Here is a 27,464-nt window from a genome sequence, read left to right as displayed (position 1 = left end):
CATGCTTGTGGACGGTTTCTTACAGAAGGTATTTGGAGGAAGTACCTGCTGGCTCCCTCTTGTATTTTATCCTTCGTCAGCCAGAGTTGCCTCAAGAGAAGTTAACTCTTCCTCACTCCTCAGCATGGTCCTTCTGTAGCCACTTGAGAGCCTAGTCGGGAGGCAGTGGGAGGAACCAGAGCATCTGACTTGGGTCAACAGTATCTTCTGCCTGGCTAAGGCAGAGTAGAAGGTTCAGAGCCTAGGGCATGGGGCAGTATGGATGATGCTTTTTTTTTTTTATGCATGAGTTAAGTTCAACTAGACCATTAGACCATCTGTTGAGGCCCAGATGGGAACCCAGCTAAGTGTTGGCAAGAGGACCTTGGCAGCTTCTCTGCTGCAGCAGGAGGTGATGGTTTTGATGGCTCCCAGCATTCATGTACTGACTAGAGATGATGTAAGGACAAATGTACTGTACCTGACACAGGCATTCCTGTCAAGCCTGGTGAGCTTCCACCCCTGACGACAGCAGTGGGGCTGAAGATCTAAGGTCAGAGTTCGGTTACTGACGGTTTTATTTGCTTTCTTAAATGAATACTGAGAGATGGGGCTCGAGGGGACTCTTGGGAGACGGGAGAACACTTGGCTTCACTGAGCAGAGATCTGGCTTTCACAAGTATCTTGGTGGAGGTAAATACTGAAGTCGTTGAAGGTTTGAGTCTGAGGTAGTGTGGTGGGCAGGAGAGGGTAACAGGGCCAGGTCACGGAGCTACAAGGGCCCATTGGGCTAAGGTTTTGGACTGTATCTTATCTGGCAGTAGGAACCAAAGGGAGGGCTTCAGCAAGCCTTGCTGGCTACTTGGTAGAATAGAGTTGGAGAGAAGCCCATCCAGAGGTGAAGAGGTCAGAGCAGGTGGGACCTGCATGGATAAGAAGTACGCTAGAGGATGGTCAGGGTGATGGCTGAGGCACGGTGTCTGGCAATGAGACTTGGGTGCACTTCTGAGCCCATGTGGACAGCCATGTGCTTCAGTGGTGTGACCTCTTGGAGCCTGTGCCTAGCTCCTCCTTGGTTGAGTACCTGGGTCCTCTCGGCTCTGCCAGTATAGCGTTAGCCACTGTATGGCAGGCTAGGCCATGGTGGGAAAAGGGGTTGAAGAGCCTTGTTCGGGGGAGGTTATCCCTTTACTGAAGGCAAAGAGCATTTTTGCCTAGTGCCAGGCAAGACCTCTTTGCAAACTCATGTTCTGTCTCTGGGCTGTTAAGTGCTTTGTTAAAACTCAAGATGTAGCAGCATTTGGACGGCAGCTGAGAGCTTGGCAGAGGGTCCTCCCCGATGAGGTAAGGGGAGAAGCTGACGATGCTGCCGGTTTGCAGCTGGAAACATCTTTCCATGGCTACTTGGCCAGGTTATAAATGCACTTTCCAAAGAGCAGGCTCGCTGCAGGAGCTCAGGTTGTATGTCTTGGAATCACCATGCCGAGAAATGGTGCCAGCCGCCTGGTGGGTGAATTGCTGTTGCTGGGACATTGGCAGGTTTTGCGAGACCTCCCTACAGGGGCCCAGACACCGGGACTGCCAAGGCCTCTTTGGAGTTCAGTTGAGAAGGGCACACTTTGTTTCCTATGCATATTTAACATATCACAAAAATATGTACCTTTTTAATTCTAGTAGGATTTCTTGTAGAAAGATCAGGAAAGCAAACATAAAAAGAAAAATAAAATCACTTCACCAAGATAGAGTTATGGTATGATTCTTTTTTATATGTATACATACATCATTTTTTTTCCTTTCAAAAAAATGGAACATACAGTACGGATTATTGAGGGCTGGCTCTTGTCACTCTGCTTTGATCATTCCATGCTGATGGCCACAGAGCGTTTATTGTTACATAGTCTATGTTAATGTACTATACAGAGTGTAAACTCTTTAGTTGCGGTTTCTTCATCTAAACAAATTCATGATGCTTTTCCCTGGGTGCTTGCTACAGGGCAGACATTATTCCAAGCCCTGAGGTGTGGATCATAAAACTCAGCAGTGTTCTTATTTGGTGGCGCGTTTTCATAAAAAGAGATTTGACCATGACCACCTCCTGTATTGTTTGTTCTTTGTGGATTTCTGAGGGCTCCTGGGACCGCTTTGACAGCGCCGGCCCTAGGCCCGAGGCAGACTCACGTATTCCCACTTTCTCTGTCCTGGGTGAGTGCTGGGTGTAGCTATGAGGCCGGAGTTGACATTCCCCACAGTGTAGAGCGCAGTTGCTCTTGAATAAGAGCATCCTCTTCACCTGACCCCAGTTAGGTGACCTTTTACACAAAGCCTTTTGAGCTCAGGGATCCTGGGGTCAGAAGAAATGAGCAGATGGCCCTGATTAGAATGGTGCCTTGGGGCACCCAGTTCTCTGGCTAGCAGAGTTTTCCTACTCCTTTCCCCAGCCAGAACAGGACTGGAAAGGCTCTTGGTAAGTCGCTTCCTAAAGCACATGTGTGACTCTCTGAGGCTGTCTCCAGGCTGGGATCTGTGGATGGGCTCATCTCAGCCAGGCAGCACATTCCAGAGAAACGACAGCTGGCCCTTGTGTAATAAAGAGACCTGGCTGCTTTCTCTCAGTCGCTGTAAGGTATGAACTGTGGGTGGTATTTGGAAGGAATGAAAAGGCTTCCCCCCTTTCCCGAGTCTGCTGCCCGATTTCTGACTAGGTATGCGCTGGAATTGGCCACACAGCTGGGAGGTGCATGGAGCTCCCCAGCTTCATCCAGGTCTGGTCTGGTCTCCTGCCTGAACTCTGCTCTCTTTTCACCCCCACTTTGAGGGGTAGTTGGCTGGCCTCCACATCAGAGATCCTCCTAACCTGGAGATTTTTCCTACATAGTTTTGGGCATTTTGTCTCATTTATTTCCTTTGCTTTCTTTTAGAGTAAATTTCCATCTGAGCCGTTTCAGAGACTTGGCTGAGTTGAAACACAAAGAGGAGGGATAGGCAGAACAAGGGTTCAGCAGGGTGCTGGCTTTCCAGCATGTTCCGGACTGTGTGGCCGAGATGGGGGAAGCATGTCTGAAGCCTCCACTGTGTACTTGGGCCAGCCGCCAGGGAAGCGTGCTCCAGGTTGCTGCTGGGTCCCTCAGAACTCTATCTGTTTCTAGATGGCTGAGAAGGCAGTGCCTGGCCTCTCACCCATGTCAGCAGCCCGACCCCAGGGTTGTGACTGTGCGCGACTGATCTACCTTTGTATCCTGAGCATCTGGCTTGGTGCCAGGAATCTCTGGGGTGTAAGGAGATGTTTGCGAATGGGTAGGGAGTGGCCAGGGAAGGTGTCTGTCTCCATCTCCACTAAAGGAAGACCTATGTCTGTTCAGAAGTGCTCTCTGCAGCAGGCGCAGATGGGCAGAAGTCAGTTTTCCTCTTCTTCTGTTGACGGCCTTCTGCACACTTCAACTTGGCTTGGCCCCCTGCGTCATGCTATCTCAGATCTCTTTGTCATTGTCTGTTCTGTTCTGTCACTTTCTTGTGGACAGGATCCAGGTCTTTGAATTCGTCACCTCTATTGATATGTGGTAACAGGATTCTTACCTCTTTGGGCAGCCCTCAGTTCAAGTACAAAGGGAGGTCTCTGTCGGAGGCACGTTGTCACATTCTGAATGGTATGACCTGCATCAGTGGTTTGGAGAGAGTGGCCCTGCAGAGCTGCTTCTTCCCCTAGGAGATCCCCATGATCTTGATGTCCTGGGAACAAACTGTCTGCATTGGACCGTCTTACGTGTGGCTCTTGACACTCTCGTGGCATATGTATTAGAAAGGAAGCCGGGTGTGCACACTTGTAATCTTAGCGATTGGAAGGCTGAGGCAGGAGGCTTATTGAGTTCTAGGCCATCTTGGTATCCATAGTGAGACCTTGTTTCTAAAAAGGAAAACAAAACCCAGGCAGGGGCCAGAATTGAGCACATAGCCCTAGTTCCATGTTGTGACCCCTCCCTTGGGCGATCTTGAATACCTTATTTAGTGATATACTTGAGGGTATGTGTGTGTATGTGCACAGCATATATGAATGTGTTCTCTCATATACATTGTTCCCACCCCAGTGCAGGATCTTGCTATGTAGCCCAGGCGGCCTTGAACTTTGTTCTTCCACCCGCCGTCTCTTGAGTGCTGAGGTTACAGGCTTGTCCCAGCCATGTCCAGCTGAATGAAGGTGCTCTTTCCACCGTGTCCCTCTGATGACTGTCCCTGAATGCCTTGCAGATACTGCCCTTTCCCATCATGGAGTTCCAGGTGCTGGTGTTGCTGATGTCCTGGTTTGGTGTCCTGAGCCGGGTGCATGCAGAATTCTTCACCTCTATTGGTACGTGGCAACCGAACCCTAGTTTACCTAAGCAGCCCTCAGCTAAGTACTAGGGGATGTCACTGCCTGAGGCTCATTCAGGGTTCAGTTCAGAGAGGGTGGGGCTGGCGAAGGTTCTACTCCCCCACACCTCCACGCCATCCTGATGATCGTATATCTTGGGAGGCAGCTTTCTGAATTGGGCCCTCCTTTCTGGAAGTGCAGACTGCAAGTAGCTTTCAGGTCTTTCTTGGTCATTGGCAAGAGGGTGGTCTAAGCAGTGGGCATTCTCTGTCCCAAGGACCAGATTCTCTCCTTCTCAACTGGAAGTTCAGAGCTGATTTGCATTTGATGAGCCCTTAGGTTGTCCATCCCCCTATGATAGGACCAATCAGGTGATGATGGGAAAATGAAGCTAGGACTTCTCCTTTAGTCCCCTCCCCAGTGCACCTGCACTTTGCCCAGGCATGCTCTTGCCGCCTCAGCATCTGTCTTCCTGGAGTTGGGGTCATGCCATGTGAGTGACTAGGTACCTTTAACCACCAGTCCCTATGATTCCCGATTTACTGACATGTACTTGCCTGGGGGTAGTCATTTCTGCTCTGGTATATGGGGCAGGCCACTCCTCATCCATTTCTCACTGGTCCTTGCTTCTCTCCTGTAGGGCACATGACTGATCTGATTTATGCAGAGAAGGACCTTGTGCAGTCTCTGAAGGAGTACATCCTTGTGGAGGAAGCCAAGCTCTCCAAGATTAAGAGGTGTCCAGTGTCCTAAGACCCCACCCCCACCCCAAGTCTCCCTGCTGCTCCACTGTCCCCAGCCTGTCCAAGTGTCTGTAAGAGGAATTCATCGAGAGGGTGACCCAGAGAAGCAGACCTGCAGTTAACTTGTGCTGATCCTCCAGAGTTGCTGAGTCTACGGGCTAAGAAGCAACCATCTTTTTCTTTTCTGTTTAACACATTTTAATTTACACTGGAGTTCCCAGCTCTTACCTAGATTAAGGGCTAGAAGTATCTAGGGAGTTACTATAGTCATGTTTTATTATCTCTTGATGAAAGAGCTCTGGGCCTCACCAAGGAAATTACCAGCCTGTGTGGGTAGGTGTGGTAGTCTTTTTTTTTTTCTTCTTTTTGGTTTTACAGCTGGGCCAGTAAAATGGAAGCCCTGACCAGCAAGTCAGCCGCCGACCCCGAGGGCTACCTGGCTCATCCCGTGAATGCCTATAAGCTGGTAAAGCGCTTGAACACAGAGTGGCCTGCATTGGGAGACCTGGTCCTGCAGGACTCGGCCGCAGGTGAGGGGCAGTGAGCAGCTGTCAGCTGTGTCTGTGCGCCTGTCTGCTTCTGCCTGGAGCTGTCCTTGTTGGTTTGTTTTAAAAATGGTCTAACAGTCACTTCCTGTTCTTTTGTAATGTTTCCTGGTAATGACATTTTCTAATTATGCTCCAGAAATACATATTTTTATAACAAACTTCAGGAACAAAATCATGATGCTTAATCCAGTTGCTCCATGATAAGCACCATTAAAATTATGATCTTGGTGGATGGAGAGATTACATAGTGGTTAAGAGCACTGGCTGCTCTTGCAGAAGAACCAAGTTTGGTCCCCAGCATCTACATGGTGGCTCACAGCCATCTGTCTTTACAGTCCCAGTTAATCTGACACCATCTTCTGACCTCTGCAGGCACCAGGCATGCATACATGTATACACAGCATATGTGCGTACATAAATACAGACATGCATACACAAACATACATGCAGGTAAAATACTCACTCATACACATAAACTTTAAAAAAAATATTTAAGAAACCCTGTAATCTCGGGCTTGTGAGATGGCTCAGTGGGTAAAGCCCTCACCGTACAAGTAGGGGAGCTGAAGTTTGGATCCCCAGAAGCCATGGAAAGCCAGGCAAGTGTGTCTGGCATCATCGGAGCACTCGAGAGGCAGAGATTTCCCAGGGCAAGCTAGCTAGCTTAGTTGATCAGTGAGTGCTGGGCTCAATTGAGAGGTCTTGCCTCCGTGAGTTAGTAGAGGGAGATTGAAGAAGGCCCATGGCCTCCACATCCACATGCATACGTGTGCGCCCACCCATATGCGCTCACGCATACACACGCATTTACAAACACCACCCATGCATACACACACCAAAAAGAATTAATCTGCTTACATGTGAGCCAGGTGGGCTGTGTGTTGGGGCTGAGGCAAGCTGGGGAATAGAGGCGTCATCTGAATTCTTTCCTATGTGTGTTTTTACAACAAAACATGACTGCGTGGGTTCAACATAAATATGTGCTCAGTCCTGGGTTTCCCAGCTTCTGCAGATGCCATTAAATGTGCCTGTGCCGTGATTGTTATGGCTGGATAGTCATCTGTCACAGTGATATTCTCTAAGCCTGGTCAAGTCACCTGGGTTGTGTCCAAATTTTCAGCTCTTTTACATGTATCTTGGTGTCGACCTCCAGTTATTTTTCTAAGTTAAATTCCTAGAAATGGTATTTCCAGGGTGGAGCACGGATTTGCTAAAGGCTCTTTCTGGGCTAGTGCTTTCTGTGTGTGAACACGCTCCTGTGATCCAGAGGAGAGGATCTTGGTAATGGAAGGGTGGCCTGGAGGTGGGCCACGGGATTCCCAGCCTCAGGCTGGGCCTCTGCTCAGAGCTGGGAGTGCTGATTAACTTCAGACTAGCTGTCTCTCTGACTGAGACTGGTCCCAGCCACGTGACCTGTTGGGGTTGGGCTTGGCTGGGGGCTGGGTAGTCTCAGGGGAGGGTTTGGTGAGCTCAGCCCTGCTGGAGCAGTGCCTGTGAGCTCACTGCCTCCAGAAAGCACTGCCTTTCCCAGACCCGCCTCCCCTCCCTTTCCTGGGCTGGGCCTGCTGCTCAGAACAGCTCAGAACAGGCTGTTCCTCCTGTTTGCAGGAGGTGTAGGCGAGGAAGCCCTTACAGATGCAGATGATCTGCTGTCTGATCCTGTCATCCCTGCCACCTCCCATCAACAGCTGGGAGCGAGGATTACCTGGAAGGTGATGGGACAGGCCTAGAGAGCAATGATTTATGTTCGTCTCTGATGTTGGATGCTTGCCCCTGAAATAAGGGGGAACCCTGACAATACAGTGTGGCTGCCTATGAGGCTTTCCTTATTTTTTGTGGATGCTAACATCTTCAGAGTTCCTGACCATATAGCTGTGAAGAAGATAATGTAGCAGCTTTTTCATCCCTGTGCCCTGGCTTGCCATGTGGAGAAGGGGTGGCACCAGGTGCTGTTGCTCTTGGAAAGGGGCCAGGAGTGGAATTCGTTGGCGTTCCCCTCCCAGTCCTTAGTTCTTAGGCAGATTCTCAGGCCTGAAGCATTAGCATGGCAAGGCCCGGAGTCCTAGAATATCAGGAATTGTGTTTCTCTTTGGGACTAGGCCTTGAGGCCCTAGAAAGCCACCTGGGGCTACTTCAGCAGTCAAATCTATCTAGGCACCACAAGCCCATACTCTGGACTCAAGTGCTAAGCCTTTTAGTTCCAAATGAATAGCATAGGGAGGGCTAAGAAAGAAGTTCTGTGGAGGAGCCCCCAGGGAGGACTCTCTGAAGAAGGAGAACACTTTATTGTTGTTTTTCTACTCTTATTTTGGTGCTGGCTCCCGAATGCCTGCCACGCACGTGTCCCGATCACTGAGCCTACAGCCTACCAACAGCCTTTGAGGGAAGGGGCAGGGAAATCCCATCAGCCAGACACCTTCTAGCGACAGCCTCTGGTCCCTGGTAGAATTCTGTCCCCAGGATCGGGAGTGACTTCTCTTCTCGCTGTCACTTGGAAGGTTTTGTTGCCAACCTCTCCGTGCAGCGGCAGTTCTTCCCCACCGACGAGGACGAGTCCGGAGCCGCCAGAGCCCTGATGAGACTCCAGGACACATACAAACTGGACCCAGACACAATTTCCAGGGGGGAACTTCCAGGTGAGGCACCTTGTTTACTTCCGTCTCTTCAGTGTCTGGACAGGTCAGACTGTCGGTGGTGGTGGTGGTGGTGGTTTCTGGTTCCCTTTGGATGCCAGTCTCCCATGCTTCAACCGCTTCCCCAGCGTCTTGATTCAGGTATTGGCCAAGATCTCTCCTCTAGCACGGTAGAGAGTTGAGGCTGTTGCTCAGGAGTATCCCTCAGCATCCCGCTCCCAGAAAATCGCCCATCAGCTGGCAGACCTGCTTCCCATCCCGGAGCCTCTCATTGCTTTCTGTCCACGGCTGGTCTGTAGACCCACTGCGTCTCCCGTATGTCTCCCTAGTCAGTCTCTGTCCCTTCCCATTCTGTCCTTACCTCTCTGGGCTGTTTGAGTTCATATATAGTCCCGCCTACTAGTCCTGCACTTCTTTTGTCCCCCTTTCCCTGTGCGCTCTCTCTCTCTCTCTCTCTCTCTCTCTCTCTCTCTCTCTCTCTCTCTCTCTCTCTCTCTCCCCTGACCTCACAAGAAGGCTCTGTAGCTCATTGCTCATACTTCTCAAAGTCCAATGCTCTTTTGAGTCCATTTCTTCTTTCCTGAGGCTTCTGGGTAGTGTTTTGATTTATTTTCTCTGCTACCTTCCCCGGTTCTCACATACTCCTGAACCCACAGTGCCTTTGTCTGTTGAAGTAGAGCGGCGGGCTGCTTCCCGCCACCCGGCTAGCTCTACCCGAAATAATTACACGGAAACTGTATTCTTTTAAACACTGCCTGGCCCATTAGTTCCAGCCTCTTATTGGCTAGCTCTTACATATTGATCTAACCCATTTCTAATAATCTGTGTAGCCCACGAGGTGGCTTATCAGGGAAGATCTTAACCTGCGTCTATGTCCAGTCAGAGAATCATGGCGACTGCTAGAGTTTCTTTATTACTCAACCAATGAAACAACAGATAGAAAGATGACCCTCCTCCATCATTTGTCCCTCTCATCTGTGATCCTGTTCTTCAAAGTCACCAGGAGCACAGGGCCAGCAAAGCCAGCACACGGATTACAAGCATAACACTCTTTAATTTTGTGTAGCATCTGGCATGGATTGTTTCTTTCTGTCTAATGTCCTGGATTCTGGGGTGCTGATCTCTGCCTTTTCTCTTTTCACATGTCTGGCCATTCCTTCCTCTGTTTTTGATTTTTTTTAATTGGCCTTTTGCCTGTTTCCTGCCCAGTGCTAGTGATTATAGATTTACTGGGTCTAGGGGGTTATTTGAGACCAATAAACCCAAGAATTCACTTGGACCTCATTATAATTTAAATAACACCTCCCTTCTTGGGAGCCTAGGGGAAATACAGCTGAGAGACCCAGGTGATATAGGACCTGTCTTCCTCCTTAGTTGTCCTGTGGCTGGCTACTCAAGGCCCAGGGTCTTGGTGTGGAGGACTCTGCTGAGCTAACAAGGGGAGGAGGGTTCTCTTTATTCCTGCTTAAGTCAGTGTTCGTCCAGACCCAACCATGAGGCCAGAGTGAGAAGGTAATTCTGGGGAGCTTTTTGCCTTGTGGCTGTGAGGCATGGTAGATGGGAGAAGGGAACTGTATATTGACAGTGTCCTTCGCAGTTAACAGGCCCCCAAGTGTCCTGGATAGGGCCGGAGGGTAAAGCGAGTTACTCCCCAGAACTTCACCCACTGTTCACTCTGAACCCCTTCCTCAGGGGAGCCCCACTGTTTTCATCGCTTGATGTGCTGCCCGACACGGATGACATGCTGGTCTGTGTTCCTTGTCAAGGCATGTCTCCTGGGCCTCCAACCAGAATAGGCGAGCACCTCTAGACATCTCTACTTGGACATTCCATGGATTGCATAAACTTCATTGGTGCCAAACTGAAATTCCCATCTGTCCTTACCTATTCTCTTAGCAGAAAGCACCTCTGCCCATTGGCAGCCTAAGCTGCAATCATAAAGTCTATGGATTCTGTCTCTCTAATGCCCTTTGGCCCTTTGCATATCTCCAACACACTCAGGACAATTTTCTGTCTGCTCCTAAGTACACATTTATCCATTTGACTTCAATACTTAGCTTTCAGAAGTGACCCCAAAGTCTCCCTATAGGTGGGGCATTGTTCCCAGCTTGCCTGTTGTTCCCAGCGTTTCCATCTCTCGGCTCTGGTACCCTCACCCGTTGTGGGCTCCTCTGTGTCTGTTAGCCCTTCAGCGCTCAGCCTAGCTGTCCCCGTTCATGGTGCAGACTTCCCTTCTGAGGAGGATTCTGAGTTACGGATGTCATTCCTCACATTCTTGGCATTCATAAGACATGTTGATTGTAGCTGCTGATCTCTAACATCCTGAGGTAACATCCCCATATATCATCTCAGTGGATTTTTGGCACAGTCCTTTAAAAACGGTTCTGGTGTCTTTATTTAGATAGACTGGGTAGGTAGTATATCCTTTTAGCTAGGGGACTAAGGCTGAGGCTGGGTGAATTGTCCAGAGTCGTACAACTGGTAGGGATGCAGCATTCTGGCTCTGTCCAGGTCCAGGGCACAGCTTGCTTATCCATGTTAAGCCTGTTGTAATAGATTCCTGCATCCAAAGAGTCAGTGGAGATCCACGGAGACTTGTGGAGAAAGAGCGGTCCCATGAACCCCCAACGCTTGGTCTGCCTATGATTCCATCTTATGTTTACTCTCCTGACTTTCTGTCCCATGTCGTCAGATTCTGGGCCACCAGAATGAACAGACCTTGGTCTCTGCAGCAGCTACCATCCTGGGAAGAGGCTCATTGTAGATCTTGGGCGAAGGGAGGGATGTGGGAACAGTCTCGCATGCCATCCTTGCCTGGTAGCTGTGAATAGGGAGCCTTGGGCGGCTGCAGGGAGTGCCTAGCTCTTTTCGTGGGAGCTGTCTTTTCATTATCCCCTGAGGAACACATAGTCTTTGCCATCTCAAGCTCCACATCTCCCTAAAGCTGCTGCTGTTCCTTAGGTTGAAACCATCTTTGTGGCCACGTTCCATGGCAGAGGTCCTATCAGGCACGAGACCCGCTGAGCTGATGCTCCAACATCCCTGCTGGATCCCAGCCTCGGTTCTTTGTTGCCATTGGCATCCGTCACCTGTTCCCATTACCTGTCTCTTCTTCCCCTTGTCCTTCTCATGTTACTCCCATCTGTGTTCCCTTGAGGTCTAACCTTGAACCTTCTCTGTCCTTTCCTTTTTCAGACTTCCTACCTGTGACTGCCCTCATCCATGACTTTCATATTACCTGAAATCCTTCTTAAATTCATCCAAGTTTTCTGCTCTTTAGACTTCCATGGCCAGCTGCCCTCCACACAGCTCTCATTTTGACCTACAGGACCTATACCCACTGACCTCAGGGCCGTGTCTTGGTGGGACTCCCTGTCACAAAGCCCTGAGGCTTAGAGATTGACTATGACCTATAACCTAAGCTAAACCATCCTGTTTATGCTCACTATATTCACGGTATTTCATGGTGTGTGGCATGAAGTCGGGGTGGGATTTTGCTTCAATAATGTCCCCCTTTCAGTGGCCCAGGCTTTCTCCAAAGTGAGCATCTCCCTCCCTCGCCCAGGGGCATTTCCAGGCCTGACGGTTGCTATTCCTGCTACAGGAACAAAGTACCAGGCCGTGCTGAGTGTGGACGACTGCTTCGGGATGGGCCGCTCAGCCTACAATGAAGGAGACTATTACCATACTGTGCTGTGGATGGAGCAGGTGCTGAAGCAGCTTGACGCTGGGGAGGAGGCCACCATCACAAAATCCCTGGTGCTGGACTACCTGAGCTATGCTGTCTTCCAGCTGGGGGACCTGCACCGTGCTGTGGAGCTCACCCGCCGCCTGCTCTCTCTTGGTAAGGAGGTTAGGGACTGGACCTAGCAAGGGAACTTTGACTCTTCTGGCTACACTGCTTGATCATCTCTTAGAACTAAATCAGTTGGATTGTCCCCTGCGAAGGGATGAGTGTGTCTTAGTGATTTCAACTGCCTTGTCAACTGCCAACTAGCTCCTTACCCACAGCCTTCCTGTTAGGTCATGTTCAGCTGGTGATGGGTGTTCAAAGGCCTTGGACGTCCTTGTGTGTATATGTGAGTGTTGCTCATGCACGTGCGTGGACATATGTATGTAAGTGCATGTGCACATACATGCCTACTGTGGCACTTTTTAAAATAAGAACCTAGTGTTGTGGCGCTTGTACCATTATGCAGGGTAGACCCTTCACCGTGTAAAGTACAGATTGAGAAGCAAGCTGTACTTCTGGATGGCCGCAGTGAGAGTAATTCTAGCTCTTAGTGTCCCGAAGTCTAAAGTAGGACTTAGCGTGCCATTTGTACTCTGTATGTCTTGTGATGGTCGACAGAACAAGGCTCAAAGCGCTGTATCTTTACCGCACCTTTTGCTAATACGTGGGAATGTTATCGTCTGGACTTTCACAAAGCAGTGGAGACTTGACTCTGCCACTGCTTCCCAGGGAGCCTGCATGTGAGGCCAGCTAGCATTTGTGCATCCTGCAAGACCAACGTGGCCAGAAGGTTTTGTAGAGTCTGTCATGTGAGTTAGTAAGAGCCTTGGACAGGGAGTCAGGACACCCGACTCTTCTGTATGGTTTCATCTTGAGTCACTGGACCTCTCTGAGCCTCAGTTTTGTTATCTGGGAGTGATGCCGAATTCCTGCCATGGCTGTTGCTCCAGATACTGTGTTGTCCTCCAGAACGTCGGCTCTTCTACTTTTAAATAAAAGTTTATTACAATTTATTTATTTATTGTTTTTGTTTGTGTATGTGCTACAGTGTACATCTGTATGTTTGTTTGTTGATTGTGTAAGCGAGTGAACGCAGAAGTGCTACAGTGTATATCTGTATGGTCGGGGCCAACTCCAGGGAGTCAGTTCTCTCCTTGTACACTGTGTGGATCCTGGGCTTTGAACTCAGGTTGTCAGGCTTCACAGTGAGCGCCTTTACCTGCTGAGCCATCTGGCCTGCCTTGTAGCCCTCCTATTTTTATTTATTTATTTATATTTTATTTTTTACCAGTCTCTCAGCTTGTGTCCCATCTGTAGCCAGTGTGTGATGTGGTCGCTAGACTTGCTGGCTGTACTCTGGGGAATGGCTTTAAATAGCTACAGCCAATCACAAGAAGGAGGTGGGACTCCAAGGCATCTCCTGGAAGTTCCACAGTTCTGAGTTCTGCCTAATCCCCTAGTTACTAGCTGAATGTGCCTCACTTTAATGACACATCTCCCTCATCACTGGACAGGATGAGAAAGCCCCTGCTGGCTTTTAAGCGCTGGCTGACGCAGCCCGGTTAGGTGCCGCAGCCAGCAGAGTGTAGCCTACCAGCGGGCTGCTGGGAGAGGAGTGACTCACAGAACAGTTTCTGTAAACGACCCTAACAGATGTTTGTGGTTTTCTTGTCTACACTTTTCGCTTTTTCTAGACCCAAGCCATGAACGAGCTGGCGGGAATCTTCGGTACTTTGAGCGGCTGCTAGAGGAAGAAAGAGAAAAACCATTGTTCAATCAGACAGAAGCTGGGCTAGCGACCCAGGAAAACCTATACGAGAGGCCCGTGGACTACCTCCCCGAGAGGGATGTGTATGAGAGCCTGTGTCGTGGGGAAGGCGTCAAACTGGTGAGACCTGGGAAAGGGTGGGTGGCCAGGCTGGGGATCTGGGTGCTGGCTCTGGGCAGGCAGCATGGGAAGTTCCACTGTCGCTTTGCACTTTGCTCAGCATCTTCTGAGGCTGGGAGGTGGGGGTTCTCTGATGCATAGGACAGGAGATTGTCTCCATGGATGCTCCAGGGAGAATTCCCATCCTCCAGAACATTGTTGTACTCCCAACTCACCCCGGTGTGCCTACCTAATGTTTGACTCATTGGTTTGAGGGAAATGATGGGTGTAGATATGCCTCAGGTCCCCAGGGTGTCAATGAGAAGAAAGACCCAGTGGTGAAAATGGCAGCACTTGCTGGGGCTTGGTGTCTGTGTCCTTGGCTTCCGAGAGCCCTAGGGTTCTACTGATCCTTACAGCTCAGTATTGAAGGAGGCACTCCCCTTTTCTGTGCCCCCTGATTGGCTTCCGATTGTTTTCCATCTGGAAAGGCTTCTCCCCAGCCACAGTGCTTCAGGCCTATTTAAATCTCCATGAAAGGGTCAGGAGGTGCCCTTTGCTGCAGGAATTATGGAAATGGCGTGATCTTCAGGGAGAAGGGGAGCTGCATGGTTTGTGTGGGGTCACTTCCCACTCTGGTTTTCTTCTGTGGTGAAGCCGAGGACAGCTTTGGCCACGGAGGGTGAAACCAGCCTGTGCAGACAGCTGGACTGATGCTGAGCATGAGGACTCGCTCCGCTCAGGACCTATATTCTGTGCTTCCTAGACGCCCCGGAGGCAGAAGAAGCTTTTCTGTAGGTACCATCATGGTAACAGGGTGCCTCAGCTCCTCATCGCCCCCTTCAAAGAGGAAGATGAGTGGGATAGCCCGCACATCGTCAGGTACTATGATGTGATGTCGGATGAAGAAATCGAGAGGATCAAGGAAATCGCTAAGCCCAAAGTAGGTGTCTCTGTGGGTCCTGCTGGGCCCCTGAGTGAGGCGGGGTACAGTCCCTCCTGCTGCTTCTGTGGGGCAGCTTGTCTGTGTGCCAGTTCACTCTCGTCCATAGCTAGTGTGGACTTCGACTGACATTGTAGATTTATGAACTCCGCAGAGAAGAAAAAGCAGGGAACCAGATGGACAGGTGTGAGCATGATAGCAGGTCATGTTGGGAGCAGAGCAGCTCAGTGACAGATGCCATTTCACCTGGTTGAAGGGCTGGTTGTTGTATGGGTTGCTTTTTAAGAAATGCATAGTCCCAGAAAAATGGGATCTGTGGAGTTCCAGATCAGGACTGCAGTGAGGGATGAGACCTGCAGTGAGGGGTGAGACCTGCAGTGAGGGGTGAGGGCAGCAGTGAGGGGTGAGGGCGGCAGTGAGGGGTGAGGGCAGCAGTGAGGGGTGAGGATGGCAGTGAGGGGTGAGGGCTGCAGTGAGGGCTGCAGTGAGGGGTGAGGACAGCAGTGAGGGGTGAGGATGGCAGTGAGGGGTGAGGATGGCAGTGAGGGGTGAGGGCTGCAGTGAGGGCTGCAGTGAGGGCTGCAGTGAGGGCTGCAGTGAGGGGTGAGGATGGCAGTGAGGGGTGAGGATGGCAGTGAGGGGTGAGGGCTGCAGTGAGGGCTGCAGTGAGGGGTGAGGGCGGCAGTGAGGGGTGAGGGCGGCAGTGAGGGGTGAAGATTGCCACGAGATGATAAAGACCACAGAGAACTGTTTGACTTGGAGGAGGGTGTACATACATACGATCTGGATAGTCCTCATCTTTACTTACTTATGTTTAAATTTTCAATTTAAATACATTTCTTACTAAACTTATTCCTCATTGGTTTGTTTTTTGTAAATTTTCTTCTTGGAAATATTTTAATTCGTTGCATCGTTATATTAGTTAACTGTTATATGCTAAATTATCGAGTACCATTTTTTATGTAGGGTCTTATGTAGTTCAGGCTGGCTTCGGACTTGTTTTATATATACCTAAGGATAACCTTGAGCTTCTGACCCTTCTGCTACCACCTCCTGAGGGCTAGGATTACAGCTGTATAATGTCACACCTGGTTTATATAGTGCAGCCATCGAACCCGGGGTCTCCTATGTTCCAGCCCAGCGCTCTTCGCTGAGCCACGTTTATGGCCTAATATGTCAAACTGTTGATTTTTGCAGTATCTCTCCCAGTGGTAACTCATGTTTACCGAGCTTGGTGTGGCAGGACCTGTCTCCAGTGTTCTGTGTGTATTTAATGGTTGTTTGTTGCAGACTCCGGTTCCTCCTCCATTTTCCCTTGAGGAAACTCACCTGTGTAGGTCAGAGGTGGAGGTAGAAGTTCCTCCTTCTTGACTTTGTTGGCTGGTGTTCTTGGGTTATCGTGACAGAATTGTCATCTGCAAGCAAGGGAAATGTTTTATCCTTCCTAACAGTTAGAGCTCCTTTGCCTTGACCATATTGCTGAGATGCCTGGAGCTTGTAGAACATCTTTGCAGTGGACCGCCTTGTCTTGTGTCTGAGGATCATGGAAATCCAACTGGCATTTCCTGCTCCATAACCATCAACTGTTGGCTTTTGTATGTCATGTTGCTACAATTATTCTTTGATTTCAAGCCCATAGATGATTGTCCCACTTAATCTTTTTCGAAGAGAAGCTGTCGTTGCCCCAGCTTTCTCCCGTCACAGGCAGTTGGGAGGGAGGGATGAGCTGACTCTTCTATTGCTTTGTTTGTAGTAGAACTGAAGTGGCTGAGGTGGCCGGGAGCTTCTGCTCATGGGCAGACCTCAGATAGGTGCCTATAGTGGCCCCAAAGCTCACTTTGGAACAGCCTTGGTTTGAAGACATAGTGTGCTATGTGTACACATCAGGAGACAGGGTCTGTTGCTGGTATCATGGGTCTAATCAAGGTTCAGTCTAGTGTATGGAGCACTGTAACTAGGACTCCTCATTTCACTTCCTTGGTCACTTCCAAAGTCCTCCAGAGAAGAAAGCTTATTCTCCTGTTTTCTAGTCGAGAGAGACACTGACAAACCAAAATCTCCTGAGAGATTCCTTACCTGCCATAGTGCGGGGCATGGAATGCTTTTCTGTGTGCACATGCATACGTGAGTGGCAGGGATGGGGAAGGTGGCTGATGTTGGGATAACTCGTCTTTTAACAGGAGCCATGTGATAAACCATACACATTGGCCATCATGAGCTGACCTCTTCTTTCCGGAGGCTAGGGCAGACAGATGCTATTCCGGCTTTGAAGTGGGGCCAGCGAGCTTAGCTTGGCTTGCGGGGAATGCCTGGCAGCTGTCTGTGAGTCCCCAGTCTGCTTTCAAAATAGCCCCGTCTGTCCCCAGGGCAGAGCACAGCTGCCCAAAGTCTTTTTTGGGCACCAGGCCAATGCCAAGGCTCAGATGTTTGCACAGTCTAGTGGCAATGATTGTCATCAGGCGGGAATGGCCATCCACTAGGCTAATAAAAGGACCATAGATAGGAACCTGGGAAACCATCTTTCTTGGGTGTGCTGGCGGCCATATTGAGCCAGAGTGATCAGATGGGTTCAGTTTACTTCCTGACCAGACTTCTGGTGTGGTTCCTCTTCTCCATCCCTTTCACCTCCTGTCCCAGGCCTCTGCCATCTCTTGCCCTGATCCTTGTTCCAGGTTTCTTTTAGTCGTCTTCCCATCTGGTCTGTCCATCAGGTGGCACAATAGTCCTTATATTCCATTGTGACCGCCCCTCCTTTGCAGAAGGCCGTCCCTGTTTCAGGTTGACCATAAGATGGCAGCAGACCCCAGTCTCTGTCTCGGGCCTTTTCTCATCTCACTGCATCAGTAGCCTCAGCCTGTAGCCAGTGCCCTTTCATCCGGGGCCTCTGCACCAGTGCCCTTTCCCTGCCACTATAATGTACGCGGTACCCTAGCCTGGGCCAGCAGGTTGTTCTTCAAGGGCAGGGTCCCGAGGAAGAAGGATCAGAGGTAAAGAAGGTAGAACAGGTGGGCTCAGGAGGTCTTGAACAAGCTATGTCTCACACCAAGCAAGCTTATTAAGAAGTTCAGTGTCTTATATACTGTTTCCAGGGGAGACATGAGACAGTGCCACTGAAGAACTATCATACAAGGGGATGACATCATTAGGTAGCTAACCAAGCAGTGTCACATGAGGGGAACACAGGGTATCTCAAGGGCAAGGGCATCAGAGAGGAGTTCACAGCCTTGGCACTGATACCCACAGCGTTTGGCTCTGAGGACCCAAAGCTACAGCTCCCTTTGGACCTTTGTCCCGGGTCATTACTGTATCTGCTAAGGATCAGACAAGGAGCTACATTCCTTCTCCACACATGAGGGTCTCAGAGAAAGCCCAGCTCTCAGAAGTACCCAAGCTGCTGCAACCTTTGGCTGCGTTCCCACAGGACAGTAAGCTCACCCATGCTTACTTACGTGGCCCATTTTCTACCGTCTCCACTTGACCAAGTTCTGTGAAGGCAGGGGTCATGGCTCGGTCTCTCAGCATAGCACCTGGCACACAGCCAACACCAATCAGATAGTTATTGGAAGTAAGAGTCAGCACTGTTCTGTTTGGTTCATCTATACTTCTGCCTGAACATGCCTGTCCCCACCCGGAAGTTCCATTGAGCCTTTATATGGTGACTGGGGAGATGAGGTAGAGGAAGGGTTTGTGTGTTTGTGTGTGTGTGTGTTTGTGTGTGTGTGTGTTTGTGTGTGTATGTGTGTGTTTGTATGTGTGTGTGTTTGTGTGTATGTTATGTCTTTGTGCGTGTGTGTGTGTATTCGTGTGTGTGTGTGTATTCGTGCGTGGTTGCCCATGGTAGGTGGCTTGTGTACAGCAGTTCATGTACATCAGATTCCTACCATTTTCTCTGTTGACTCTGGGAGGACCAAGACAGACTGCAAACTATTTTTCTTGCTGCACAGTAGGAGCCAAGCAGGGCAGGAGGCACAGCAGACACATTTGGGTAGCTTCTTGGCAGAAGGATGGGAAAACTTGACCATGTCAACAGAAGCCTTGGGTTGCAACTCAGAGATGGCCCGGTCTGAGTGTGGTGGAATCAAAGCTCAAGCCATGCTCAGGCAGTGTGCTGTGGGCCTGTCAAGAGAGGCCATGCTTGGAGAAATCATGTACAGACCAAGCAGAATTCATAGGCATAACAGAGCTGGCAGCATAGACCTGGGTAGCAGAGGGGTGGGTAATGAGCAAGGAGGGTGTGGCCAGGGAAGTGGAGACTGGACTGGAGTATCATGGGACCTCAGCTAGAGCTATTTTCTGCAGCTGTTTTCCCACTGATGTGGCTGGCCCATCTGGTCTCAGTTTCTATGGGAAAACACCCAAAACCAAAAAGGATAACTCCATCCTCTTTCTTTTAGCTCGCACGAGCTACTGTTCGTGACCCCAAGACAGGTGTCCTCACTGTTGCCAGCTACAGAGTTTCCAAAAGGTGAGCAGAGGTAGCCGTGGGGTGGAGGGCAGCCACTCAAGCCCAACTCCAGAGCTTCCCGACAAGGAGGTAGAAGAGGGCTGATGCCAGCTTGTCCTGCTTGCTGCATCTTCTCTCTCCGGGGCAGTCACCTTGTGTTGCCCACTAGCTGGCCTTGCCTGGGAAGGACTCACGTAAGCCTACCCATGCCTTCTGTCTTTGCTGTTTTCTTTGTGCAGCTCCTGGTTAGAGGAGGATGATGACCCTGTTGTGGCCCGCGTCAACCGTCGGATGCAGCATATCACAGGGTTGACCGTGAAGACTGCGGAACTATTGCAGGTAGGCTGGTCCTAGGGCCAGAGAAGTTGGGAGGGGTTCTGCTGGGCTGGGTGGTCCCCCAGGTTCCCAGGCTGTCTGAGCAGGCACCTACACTGTTAGTTACTCTTCTAATCAGAGGACCCAACAGAAGCAAACTGATGAAGGAGAGGTCTGCTGTGGCTCACATTGTAGTCCATCACAGTGGGGAGGCTCCACAGCCGAAACTTGTAATACAGCTTGTTCACATCTTGCTGAATCAGAAACCAGAGGGCTTGGGCTGGCCAGAGCCAACAGCAGATAAAACCTTCATGGCCCACAGCCCGTGATCTAATTATGCCAGCTAGGTCCCAAAGATTCCACCCTCCAAAGACAGGACCACCATCTCCGGAGCAAATATGTACTCACCTGTGCCTTGAGTTCACATTCCCAGCGTCCATACTAAAAGCTGAGCGTGGTTAAGCATTTTACTGTCACCCACAGGCTTGCAGGGTGGCAGCCTAGCTCCAGGTTCATTGTCTCAAGGGAATAAGGTAGAGCGTGATGGAGCAGGACACACACAGCCTTCTCCTCTGACCTCTGCGTGCACACACACGTGTGCACACACCACCATATACATATACCACACACGCATAGTACATACACACACAAGTTAGGGGTTGTTTTCAGGCCTAGGGAGATGGTTTCCACAGAGAGTTGGGCGGCTGTGGGGCTGGTCTTACTGCTGACAAAGTCAGTGCTGTAATCTCTCATCAGGTCGCAAACTACGGAATGGGAGGACAGTACGAACCACACTTTGACTTCTCTAGGGTAAGCCCTCAATCGCTAGTAGTTCTGAAGGGCTCTGCCCTGCCTGGTTTGACAAGGTTAGAGCTTCTAGAAGCGTTTCAGCTTTCACGCCATCCCTCCTCTGCCTTCCACCTCACCAGGGGAAGACTATGTTGGTGAAGCACCTGCAGGGTGAAGCCTGGCTGTTTTCTGTCGATGTAGGGAATGTTTGGTAGCCTTGTCCCATGTCCCTGCTGTTCTATGGAAGACACACTTACCATCCCCCTGCCCCTTCGGGTCCCAGTCCTTTGGGTTGGCGAGTAAGTTAGTTGCAAACTTAGATAAAAGTTGTTGTCTATTGCAGCGACCTTTTGACAGCGGCCTCAAAACGGAGGGGAATAGGTTAGCGACGTTTCTTAACTATGTAAGTACTGGGCTGGGCCCATTTGTCCACTCTCACTTAATTTTATAGAGCGATGAGCAAGATGCTTTCAAGCGTTTAGGGACTGGGAATCGTGTGGCCACGTTTCTAAACTACGTGAGTATGATGCGTGCGCTGATGGGCCCGGTGGAGCCCCTGGGGCCAGAGAGCTCCTGCACATCCCACCCCATCTGGGCTCATAGGGTCAGCTGTAGCATAGGCTTCCTCAGTGCCCTTCTTGGCTAGAGGATAGAGAGTTGGCTTTTGTTCCCATCTGTGAGCTTGCCCTTCTTCTACTCCCTGTCTCTTTCCTACCCGCCCCTCATATCTTTCTCAGCTGTGGTAAAATATAGATAATATAAAATTTTCCATCATAACAATTTTCTGTGTGCTTTAGTGATTTTATTAAGTCCATCCCTAATGTGAACCATATCCCATCTGTTACCATAGCTCTTCTCACCTCATAAAATGGAAACTCTATTTCTATTAAACACTAATTCCAGAGTCCCTTCCTCACCACCACCCCGCTCTCTGAGACCACATAACCTCATCCAAGTGGAGCCCTGGAATGTCGACTTCTTGCTGGCTGATGCCCTTAGCCCCTGTCTTTAACATGTGTCTGCCGTGGTGTGTTCTGCTTCAGGTCTACTCTGAGCTGTGGGAATGAGAGCCATGGTGAGCTCTGTCTCGGTGGCAGAGAGCAGAGGTGGCCAGGGGGTGCTTTCAGATGGAAACTGCCTCTGTTTCCTCAGAGGCTGCGTAGCCAACTCCCCTCCTGCTGCCCCACCCCCACCTGTGGGCTCTCAGTTCACCTTTCCCTATTATAATAGCCCACTCTAAGGATGCATAGTCAATGAACTTAGAAACAAAGCTTGCCTTTTGGCTTTAAGTTTTAATTGTCCTGGAGATTGCTATGCACATACACTTTTGAGAAGGTCCTATGTGGTCTCCATTGTGACATCTGACGTCTGACATGGGAGACTCACTTGAAACATGGGAAAGATGGTTATTTAGTTACCATGGAGACAAACACTGAAGAATTTGCCCAGGCACGGGGCTCGGTAAAGGCCTCATTTAGGAAATAGCATGTCAGTTGAGACTTGAAAATTAAATGGAAATTTGTGGAACATATTTTGGCAAAGAAGAAGATGTGTGGGGGCCTGGAAAGGAATAGGTTTGGGATGTCACGAAACAGGCAGGCTGGTGTATCTGGAGAGAGAGGCGAGCAAGGCTGACTTGGAGAGTCGCTGGGTTTCAACCCCAGCGCTGGGGAAGCCATTGGGCTTTTTGTCTTCCTTATCATGAGCCTGCCGAGTGCCCACCCCTCCAGGCAGGCTGTGTGTGTCACACTGGGAAACATCTTAGCTCCAATTCTTATTACAGCATAGACAAAATGCTTCAAGTAAAAATGCAGTTTACAGGAGAAAGCGGGGAAGAGTAGCATTCTGGGAAGGTGGAGGGCTGATTGGAGCAGCTAGAGCCAGAAGAACGGCCATGCAGGGAAGGGGGTACTCCTGAGGTTAGAAGCCATAGGGAACTCCTGTCCAGAGCTCTGTACACACTGCTGAGAACACTAGCTTAGGCAAGGCCCCGGCAGTGGGTCAGAATTCAAGATGGGGACAGGGTAAAGATAGGCATTTTCTTTTTCCCTTCTCTCTCGCTCTCTCTGATATGTATTTATCTATATCAGTGTTTGCATGCCTGTGTGTGTGCATATATGTTATATGTGCTACATGCATGCATGATGCCCACCGAGGCCAGAAGAGGATGTTGGATCCCCTGGAACTAGAGTCACGGGTGGTTGAGCTGTCATGTGAGTGTCGGGAACTGAGCCTGGGTTGTGTGTAACAGCGCGCTCTTAACTGCCATCTCTTCAGCCTAAGAAAGTCATTTTCTAAATGGACACAGGTTGTGTCTATTCAAGGGTGTCCTGAATGTGGCTCTTCTGGGGGCTTTAGCTCTTGAACCTCCAGGCGTGGAGTCTGTCTTGATGAACAGCACAGATTAAGCCGCATGTGGGAAGCCTTTCCTGGCCTTAGCCAGTCATAGCCAGAACTTCCAGCCAGTGCTGCTCATTCTTGGTGTGAGGGTGACCTGTGCATCTTGTCGTGTCCTTACGATTTTGCTGCTCTGTTGTCTTTGGGGAGAGGGACCAAGCTCTTTGCCTTATGTCCCCAGATGAGTGATGTAGAAGCTGGAGGTGCCACCGTCTTTCCTGACTTGGGAGCTGCAATTTGGCCCAAGAAGGTGAGTGTGATTCTTCAGGGTCACGTGTTGAAGCAGGGCTCAGACCTTGTCAATGTCCCCCAGTACCACGGGCTGTCTACTTGACTGTCTTCCCACCCACGCTCTGGACTGTGGTCCCCACTTGTACCCATGGAGAAGGGAGGCAAGGCAGGTGCATTACCGAACTTTCTTCCGTTTGAGCCCTGCCCCCCAGCACAGAAAAGGAGGGGCATTTCTGCCTAGGGGGGGATGGCTCTAGCTGAATTCCTAGCGCAGGTCCTTGTACCTGATGTTTAGGATGCACTCTGACAGCTTATTCTCTCCCAGGGCACAGCTGTCTTCTGGTACAACCTTCTGCGGAGTGGGGAAGGCGATTACCGGACGAGACACGCAGCCTGTCCCGTGCTTGTGGGCTGCAAGTGGGGTGAGTGACGCGAGGGGCAGTGTTGAGGCGGCCCTCGGCCTTAGATGCAGAGGTGGAAACCACTGCTAGCTGCTGTCAGCTCCGCATCACAAAGGGTTGTCTTGGCTGCTTACACCACCCAGCCAGAGCTTCCACAGCTGGTTGTCAATGCTCAGAGAGCCACAGAGGCCGGGGCTGCATAAGCACCCTAGGTCCAGGATGGATTTTCAGAGACGTGGGCTGTGGCAAGGGTTTTAGTGGCGCATCGAGAGAGCTGGGAACAGAGAGGAGAGAGGGTGTCTGTGTGAGACAAGAAAGACACATGCGGCTACAGCCAGCACTGTAGGTAACAGGGTGGTGGTGGTGAGGCTAGCTGTCCTTGTCACTTGATGAAGGGGAGTCCTGAGATGGGACTGGACCTGGGGCACAGCGCAGAGGATGAGCTTGAGCTTCACCCTGGAAGCAGCTGTGGAGAGCTGGGAAAAGCGTGGACTAGACTGTGACAGGAAGGGATCTCTTGCGTTTGTAACCCGTGGAGTTTGGGAGGTAAACTGTGACGGGCTCGCACAGTTTGGGAGGAAAGAGTATAGGGAAAGTCAGTGTACTAGATGGCAAGCGTGTTGCACAAACACGACACGTGTAAGCACTACATGCTTAATTAAAGTTTCCCGTTCTACTGTGTATGCTGTTAATCAAGTCTTCTGGACAGTTTGTTTAGGTAAGTTCGGGTATTAAATTGTATTTTAAAATCTCTGACTTGAGTAGCACATTACTTTAAAAACTCGTGTGTGTGCGTGCGTGTGTGTGCATGTGTGTGTGCGTGTGTGTGCGCGTGTGTGTGCGTGTGTGCGTGCGTGTGCGTGTGTGTGCGTGTGTGTGCGTGTGTGTGCGTGCGTGTGTGTGAGTGTGTGCGTGTGTGTGCGTGTGTGTGTGTGCGTGTGTGTGCGTGTGTGTGTGCGTGTGTGTGTGCGTGTGCGTGTGTGTGCGTGTGTGTGTGCGTGTGCGTGTGTGCGTGTGTGTGTGCGTGTGTGTGTGTGCGTGTGTGTGTGCGTGTGTGTGTGTGTGCACATGTGCCATGTCACACGTGTGAAGGTCAGAGGACAATTTGAAAGAATGGGTTCTCTCTTTCCCCGTTGTGGGTTCTGGGGATTAAGCTTTGGTTGTCAGCTTTATGACATGAGCTGTCATCTGCCCTGCACTACTTTTGTATCCCTCATAAGAGAGTCCATGTTTGAGAGCAGAGTCGTGTTACATGCCTGTGACCTGGTGGTGCCAGTAGCAGTGCTCCAGCTAGGGTACCCACTGCACTAAGATTCTGCTCTATAGATCACGGGGCCTGCGGCTCATGGCCAAGCCCTGCCAGTGCTGATAGGTTCGCCATCCCTCTCCTCAGTTTCTGCTTGTCACTATCCCAGCCTCTTGAGGTCCTTCACACTTCCCCGGGTGGCCTCTGCCTTTGAGGACTTTCTCATTCTGCCTTCTGCATCCAGCCCACTTGGAGTGAGTGGCAGTCACATGATATGCCCGATAACTTCAGTTCAGCTTCTTGCTCTGAGTCAGTCCTGCTTTCCTAACATCATGAGATGCCCTTTGGCTCTGTTCCTATGGCAACTTGCATACATGCATCGAATCACTGGTAGACTTTTGTACCATTACCTGCGTGCCCGTGTGTTTTCAACAGTGCGTGATTGGCTTGAGGTCTGAGCTGTGTTGCTCTGGAGTCTCCCCCAGCCCACCACAGGGCAGTGGTCGTCATGGGAAGCATGATTGGACCGCTGAACTGTTAGGTTGAATCATCACATCTCTGCTTTCTGTTCACAGTCTCCAATAAGTGGTTCCATGAACGAGGACAAGAGTTCCTGAGGCCTTGTGGGACAACAGAAGTTGATTGACATCCTCGTCTGCTGCTCTGCTCCTTTCTGGTCCCACAGCCCAAGTCATCTTCAAGTTCAGCGTGACAGATTCCTTTGTGGGTTCCAGCTCCTGTCAGGCAGGTCAGCGGAGGAGCCAGCGTTTGTCTGAATTTGAGAGAGTGTGTCCTGGGCTGAGTCCTGGGTGACCTGGGCCCCAGACTCTGGCCAGCCTATGCCTGCTCTGACTCCAAGAGTAGCATCGGTGTGGCTGCTGCAGAACCAAACTGTGTGGCACCTAGCTCGGTGCCTTTGTACCTCAGATGTTTCAGGTGGGAGAGGTTTTAGTGAAACCAAAGTTCTGATACTGTGTTTACAAGTTTGTTTTTATGACATTTCTATTTGTTGTGGCTTTAACCAAAAAATAAAATGTCCCCTGCCAGAAGCCTTAAATAGCCTATTTTGCAGTGTTTTGAGCTCATTGCTGTTGTGTTTTGTTTTTTAGTCCAAGAACTGGGGCTGACTCTGTTTAAAATGCCTGCCACACAGACATGGACCTGAATTCTGATTCCCAGCATTTATATAAAAAGCTGGGCTTGGCAGTGCATGCCTATGATACCAGTACTGGGAAGGTGGAGATAGGAAGATCCCTGGGGCTGGTGGACAGCCAGCCTAGCCAAAACGGGTGAGGTCCAGGTTCAAAGAGAGACCTTGTTTCAGAGGAAAATGCCTGAAGTGGATGGCTGGTCTCTACACACATGTGCACACATGAGCATACACACATATGAATGTGTATGCACACAATCCAGGAGCCCTTATAAGTTTCACCATTTTGTATGCATCTCCACCGTGCAGACATTCTCAAGAGTAAAGCCCTAGTCTTGGGTTCTAAAAATGGTTTTCATGCCCATGTGTCCTCCAGGCTTATGTACTTTTCTGGTAACTGGAGGTAAATCATCCCACCTGCCCTCCCTGAGGACATAGGAAGAACATGTGGTTCACAATTGGGATGTTGTTAGGGTTTGATTTGGGATGTGTGCACTGAGTTGTCCCTGGCTTACAGATGCAAAGAATATAAAGGTGTGTGTGTGTGTGTACCTACATACATGTTACTTTCTGGCTGGAGTTTTTCTGATTAGCACTCAGGAGCCATATGGGAGACCCTGCTGCCTGACATCTTCCCTGTCTAAGAAGCTGTGGGTAACCATGGGATGGTGATTGGTGGTCACCACTGAAGCTTCCCTCCTGTGGCCAAGTCACTGACTACAGTAACTTCATTTTCACTGACTTTTTAACCAGCTGAGGCAGACTATAACTATTTCTGTCTGTTCAGCATCTTTCATTTGGTATTGTGTTAAAGATTTGTCCATATTGACATGGAGTCTGTTTTTATGGATCCTCTAGAGAAACAGAACAGACAGGATAAATATATGTTACAAAGGGAATTTATTAGATTGACTTACAGCATGCAGGCTGGGTAGTTCAACAGTGGTGAGCTACACTCCAGAGAAGCTGAGAACCAGCAGTAAGTGGTTCAGTCTATGAGGTTTGTGCCTCAGTTGTCTCAGTCTGGTGCTGAAGGCCTGAGGTTGTCCTCAGTCCACATTGGAAGACGGAAGAAGCTTCATTGTGATAGGAGTGGGGGACAGCAGCAGCGGTGGCCACAACTGGATAGACACACTCACCAGCAAGACGGAAAGGTAGGCAAGGAAGAGTGAGAACACTGCTGTTTTGGACTTTGCATCTGGGCTGCCACAGGAAGGTGTTGTGTACTGTAGAAGAGGGTCCTCCCCCTCCACTAATTCCTCCTGTAAGTCCCTCACAAAGCTGCCCAGAAGTGTCTTTTAGTTGACTTCAGAGTCTATGATACTGACACAAGATAAATCATAATATGGTCAACACTCTACCCTTTGGGCATTTGAGATGGTTTCAGTCTTTGTATAGTATGATAAAAGGATGCAATAAGTAATTTTACACATGACTTCTGACTCACATTTCTTGAGGGTATAAGGAGGAGTGAGTGAAAGTTCTACCTGCCCTCCCTCCAGTGTCTGGAAAGCAACTGCTGAACTTTACCAAAACAAGGTGGGACAGTCCTTCAAAATTCCTGCTCCATAGAAGAGTCAACTGGATATTTTAAGCCTGTAGGCTGAAGATTGGATGCCCCAATATTGCAGAGGAACCTTGGGTTAACTGTCCAGGCAGCCAGATGTCTGTTGTTTCTATAGGCTTGGAAGTGGCTTGCA

General features: G+C 50.0%; 1 protein-coding gene across 6 annotated transcripts in view; it reads left to right on the top strand.

Annotated features, from left to right (window-relative positions):
• The window catches only part of P4ha2 (prolyl 4-hydroxylase subunit alpha 2), a 30,194-nt gene extending 4,522 nt beyond the window's left edge, over nucleotides 1–25,672 (top strand). For 2 of the 6 annotated variants that reach the window (XM_041665553.1, XM_041665554.1), the window contains exons 3-16: nucleotides 4,222–4,321; nucleotides 4,965–5,061; nucleotides 5,437–5,597; nucleotides 8,114–8,251; nucleotides 11,853–12,092; nucleotides 13,676–13,869; nucleotides 14,615–14,791; nucleotides 19,186–19,256; nucleotides 19,475–19,574; nucleotides 20,307–20,360; nucleotides 20,791–20,856; nucleotides 22,918–22,986; nucleotides 23,293–23,389; nucleotides 25,190–25,672. In XM_041665553.1, the coding sequence (XP_041521487.1) occupies nucleotides 4,240–4,321; nucleotides 4,965–5,061; nucleotides 5,437–5,597; nucleotides 8,114–8,251; nucleotides 11,853–12,092; nucleotides 13,676–13,869; nucleotides 14,615–14,791; nucleotides 19,186–19,256; nucleotides 19,475–19,574; nucleotides 20,307–20,360; nucleotides 20,791–20,856; nucleotides 22,918–22,986; nucleotides 23,293–23,389; nucleotides 25,190–25,260 (1,617 nt within the window). In that variant the 5' untranslated portion in view covers nucleotides 4,222–4,239 and the 3' untranslated portion in view covers nucleotides 25,261–25,672. Of the gene's footprint in view, nucleotides 1–4,221; nucleotides 4,322–4,964; nucleotides 5,062–5,436; nucleotides 5,598–8,113; nucleotides 8,252–11,852; nucleotides 12,093–13,675; nucleotides 13,870–14,614; nucleotides 14,792–19,185; nucleotides 19,257–19,474; nucleotides 19,575–20,306; nucleotides 20,361–20,682; nucleotides 20,743–20,790; nucleotides 20,857–22,917; nucleotides 22,987–23,292; nucleotides 23,390–25,189 lie in introns of all 6 variants that reach the window. The other 4 variants (XM_041665559.1, XM_041665557.1, XM_041665558.1 and 1 more) reach the window with 4 other exon arrangements.
• Nucleotides 25,673–27,464: the final 1,792 nt, after the last annotated feature.

The sequence above is a fragment of the Microtus oregoni genome, unplaced genomic scaffold, assembly GCF_018167655.1.
Source record: "Microtus oregoni isolate MIOR12 unplaced genomic scaffold, Mior012 000015F_ref0000493, whole genome shotgun sequence".
Lineage (NCBI taxonomy): Eukaryota > Metazoa > Chordata > Mammalia > Rodentia > Cricetidae > Microtus > Microtus oregoni.
The sequence above is the reverse complement of the archived record's forward strand: the minus strand, read 5'-3'. Positions and strand labels throughout refer to the sequence as shown.